At 43.1% G+C, this 4,838-nt stretch overlaps 1 protein-coding gene across 1 annotated transcript in view; it reads right to left on the reverse strand.

The window, feature by feature from the left end:
* Positions 1-3,663: 3,663 nt before the first annotated feature.
* The window catches only part of PROS1 (protein S (alpha)), a gene marked incomplete at its 5' end in the record, with an annotated part of 27,900 nt that continues 26,725 nt past the window's right edge, over positions 3,664-4,838 (reverse strand). Inside the window, one exon of the mRNA XM_010151408.1 lies at positions 3,664-3,809. Coding sequence (XP_010149710.1) covers positions 3,664-3,809 — 146 coding nt within the window. The remainder of the gene's footprint in view (positions 3,810-4,838) is intronic.

Genomic DNA, 4,838 nt, shown 5'->3' on the forward strand with positions numbered 1-4,838 from the left:
AGATGGAAACAAAGCACTGTGATACTTCACAGGTCTTCTGGCACAGACTGCTGCATAGGATAATTTTATGCTAATGTTCGTATGTGAAATCGTTAACTGTGCCAGCACCACTTCTTGAAGTATTTTGGCACATGTCCGCCTCTCCCAAAATGCACCTAACGGCTTGTGGGGGATGTCTGGCGTGTCTTCTTTTTTTGCTTTATGTGTTGTTGCATTTCCCACAGTCCTTAGCCCAGTGGCAGAGGGGGAGAGAAGTTTGTGAGTCTGCAAACCTGCGTTGCGTGATACTGGTTTCTTGTTATTTTTTGGTTTTCTACATTCCTAATTTGTGAGATGTTACAAATTCCTTAAAAAAACCAACCAAACAAAAAAATCCCCTCAAACTTCTTTTTTTTTTTTTAAAGAAAAGCCACAGAATTAAGCCCTGAATTACATACAGCTGCATCGATTTGCAACCCCTTGATTGATTCAAGTGCCTGCAAGCAACACACAACTCCCTTACTCAGAACCCGCTTGGCTGCTTACTCACATACTCCTATTGAACTGTCACTACCCCCAGCGCAAAGGGCGTGCCCAGTGTTAACAGTGGGGGCACCGTCAGCCTGTGGGTAGGAAGGGGGTTCTAAAAGAACCTGAACAGCAATCCCTGTTACCATGAAGGTGCCACAGGTAGTTTGGATGGAGGTTTTTTTGTAGATATTCCTCTTGATTTCCAGTGACAGTACAACAGTATTTCTATCTTGTTGCTGCAAAAGCACGAACGTGTCAGGTCATAAGCTATCTAAAACTACAGGAACCAAGGTCATCTAGCTCTGACCTGCTGCTGCAGGACTGTGATCAGGAAAAGAATGTGGGACAAAGCCAGAGTCCAAGTACCTCATTTCTTTTCATTCATAAAGCGATGCCTGCCTTCCCCCTTTGGTATTAGCTCCCATGCTTTTCCTTGTATCTAAGGGTGGGGGTTTTTTTGTACATAACTGTTCTTTTTGGCAGAAGAAACATGAAATTACTCACAAATCAGAGTGATTATTTTGATACAAGGTTGCTGAGGCAGCAAAACACTAAGCGCGTGCATGTGACTAACGACGCCAAAGGACCAACATCAGTGCGTTGTCCAGCCATAAGCAGGGCTAGAATGACTGAAAAGAGGCCAAACTCCTTTCTTTGACAGCTCTAGAGCAAATCTTGAATATCAACAGTGAAGGTGTTGGCACACAATCCAGTCTTCTTTCTCCCACATGTAGTTTTTAAGCAAAGTTTAACTTCCTCTGGCGATATTAAACAATTAATAAACTTACAAATTATCTAGAGTATTTGGATGCCCATTTGGATAGCATGTGATCGGAGCAAGTTCTATTCCCTGATGCTGAAGATTATCACAATCTCCTGAATAAGCCATTTGAACGCTAGAACAAGTCTTGCAAAGTGACAGTGAACAAAGATATGCAAATACAACTTAAAATAAAAAGGAACTCGCAAATGCTGCTTTAATTAATTCTTACAATAAGGAGGCACTTTTACATTAAAAAAGGAAGTGCAGAGGTTTCATTTTAACTACAGTATGTCAAATATTCTTCCATGAAAAGAAGTAGTGCCTGCGTGGGGAAAATTGTGATTTCTCTTTAATTTTACCTCTGTAATATTTATTACACTTAAACAAACAAAACCTTAACAAAAAACCCAAACGAACCTTTTCTTCTGTTTGCATAGGCCGACATAAGCATTTAGAATATTACTGACACTTCATGTTCCTCATCCCATGGTTTTTGTTTGTTGTATGAGGCGGAGGCCGACGCAAGGGCTTTCCAGAATGCAGGGGGTGCTGCTGAGATACTGTAAGTGAAGGTATTGCATGTATTTGGTGTCAAAAGTAGCAGTTCAGCTCCACCTTGCATGCAAAACCTGCTTATTTCGGCCAAGTCACCCCTCAGCTTAGGCCCAAACGAAGAATAAGCGTGTTGGGATGGGAGGAGCGCAGGGAAGAAAATCCCCTCCACGGGCTCTGGAGAAATCAAAGCTGCTTTTTTTCACATATCATCCTAGGAAAGTGAACTGTAGTTGACTGGGGATTAGCCCCTGGGTGTCAGCCGTATGGTATTCCCGCTGGGAAGCGGCTGTGTATGAACCAGTGCTGGGCAGACTCGGAGCCTGGGCTGAGGCTGGCGGGTGGGAAAGTCAGAGCGAAGTCAGCAAAGCAGCACTGGTTCAGATTCTGCAGTACTGATGTGCTAACGTCTGTACTCAACAATGAAAGAAACCTCACTAATGTCCCTGGGAATGTCGCCGGAGAAAGGCAATCCCCAACAGGAATACTGCCACAATCCATCCTCCTCTACATACGTTTCCACTTCGGTGTTTCACGTGCAGAAAGCAAACCTCAGGTCAGATGAACGTCCCTCTGGCTGACGGATGAGAGTACAAGAGTCACGGCTTACAGCAGCTCTTGCTGTTTATGTGGTTTGGGGTGAACAAAACCACCAGGTGAGCTGCACAGGGAGGCTCCTGGTTGTGTGAAATGAGGTTGGAAATGGAAAGAACACTCAAAGGATGTTAAAGAGAGATTAGAAATGCTTGAAGTGAGCACACCTGAGGAAAACAGTACTTTTCTAATTACCTGTTCCATTAAAGTCGGCTGAGCAGACTATGGCTTTACATTCTGATCTTACTAGCAAAATTTAGGCTTAGTGTGTCAGAAACGCAACCACAACAGGGCTCACCAAAAAATCTCTCCTGGGGCTCTGGGAATGCAAGGTTGACCTAAATAAAGGGAACATGATGGACCGTGAGATGGTGCTCATGTCGAGGAATGCTAGATTTGCCACAAATTGAAGGAAACGCTGGCCACATTTTCTCAGCTTTACTTAGCAAATTCCAGTTCGATGTTCCCTGATGAAGACCAGAGCTCGCTCTTTCAAGCTATCTCCTCATTTTCCAAAATTGCCTGGGGTGTATTTTTGCCCAGTTTGAAAGTAAATTACCTGACCTGATCCAGAACTCTGTTAATAGTCAAAGGCTGGGTTCCCAAGATCCAAGAATTAAAGTGGATACAGTGTAACAAGCTATTTGCAAAAACTGAGCTACTTACAAAAACACTTCAGTTTTGAAGTTGCTTTAACAACATTGATACAACCTGTAAACATATTCACAGAGAGCTTGGGCTCTGGATTCTGAGTTATTTTTCCTTTACTAAAAGCACGTATTACAAAACCCGTAGCGATTTCTCTTTGTATGTTATGCTTGGAAAAGTTTAATGAGACCGTTTTTGTTTAGATTCAAATACATTACCAAAATTGGCAACTTGTGACTTTGTGCTGCTATGTGAAAAATTTAAAGTACAATTGGTTCAAAACAGAACTTCCCGAACTTGCTCTCCAAACTAAATATATCAAGGGCATACTATGAACATGGAACTTAAATCTAGCCTTAAAATTGGTCATTGATATGAATAACATTTTACAGAATTTTGATCTTGATTGTCTCTTTACAGCTGAGAAATTAGAGGATTTCCACCCCCTACCACCCCATTCTATATAAACGGGAAGAAAAACGCTGTTGATTATCTTCCTGGCATATCTTGAATAGAATAATACAGGCTTCTTTATGGCATGAGACTAATTACACAACTTATATGTGACAGAAACGGTTAAATTAAGAATTGAATGGTTACTGCATAATCAGTGGGCACGAGTGAGCTCTAATGTCGTTGTGTTTAGCGACGGCCTCATCCAGATCCAGCTGTCTGCTGTTGACCTCCACCTCCATGCAGCCATTATAAAAAGCGGTTACTAACGTAGCACCCAGAGGAACATCTGCACAGAAACACATTCAGTTTATTAGGCCAAGGCATGCAAATTCTTATGTTATTTTTCAGATCAGCAAAAACATGGGGAATGCTCCCTTTCCCAGCCACAGGAGAAGAGTGCAATTTGGCAGTAAACGTTCAAGTTTTTCTCCCTTTTCTCTCAGCCACAGATCAAGTCAGCAAAGCCGAGAAAGGTCAGTGAAGTTTGAAATACGCGTTAGAAGTCTATTCCCATCCAGAAACCTGACTACATCACTGGTTTTCATAATAGCATTTTCTGTGTTAACCACAGCGAACCAACAGTTTGCTTCCCGGAGTCCCCTGTTCTTGTCCTGACCCACAGGCAGATGTTTATGGGTTGGGAGGTCACAGAAAGAACCACCTCACTTTTGCCAGAAAGCTACTCTGGATTCCAACCTTCGAGTTCTCAGATAGGGAACCCCTGGGAACTCCACTGGTTTTACTGCTTCCTTACTGCTGCTCCCATGTGAATTCCCTGTAAAAAGCTCACTTTATCTGTTGCTCGTTTAGGCATTGTTTGGGTTGGCAACATCAGATCCTGGATAAGCTTCCAGGAAATGGGATGTTAAGCACAAATTCAAGCAGGCATTGCTCTGAGGTCTTAGAGTGCAACTGGATTCTTACAAGGTTGACATAAGGTGATCCAAGTACATTCAGCAACTAGGATGAGGATGCTTCAAAGCTGATCTCAAGATCAGATCTCTCTTTTTTCAGACATTAATCATCTTATCCCTCCTAGAAGAAAAACTTGATTGTCGGGATGTGCTAGATTCAGCCAGAAAGGAGTCAACTCTCTTTACCGTGGCTGCTAGGAAGCTGTTCCTGGATGCAGAGAGCAGCACTGATAAGGTCTCAGCTGGCGCTGGGGAATGCCTGCACTGAATTCAAGGTCTTTCTCTGCTTCTGATCCTGCAGCTGTGTTCTCAGCTCTCGCTGTCTGGCTACAGGCATTGCAGGGGACACACAGCTCAGGCACCTGACCCAAACTGACCAAGGGAGTATTTCATCCCATAGT

This window comes from Eurypyga helias, unplaced genomic scaffold, assembly GCF_000690775.1.
Source record: "Eurypyga helias isolate BGI_N326 unplaced genomic scaffold, ASM69077v1 scaffold13405, whole genome shotgun sequence".
Classification (NCBI taxonomy): domain Eukaryota; kingdom Metazoa; phylum Chordata; class Aves; order Eurypygiformes; family Eurypygidae; genus Eurypyga; species Eurypyga helias.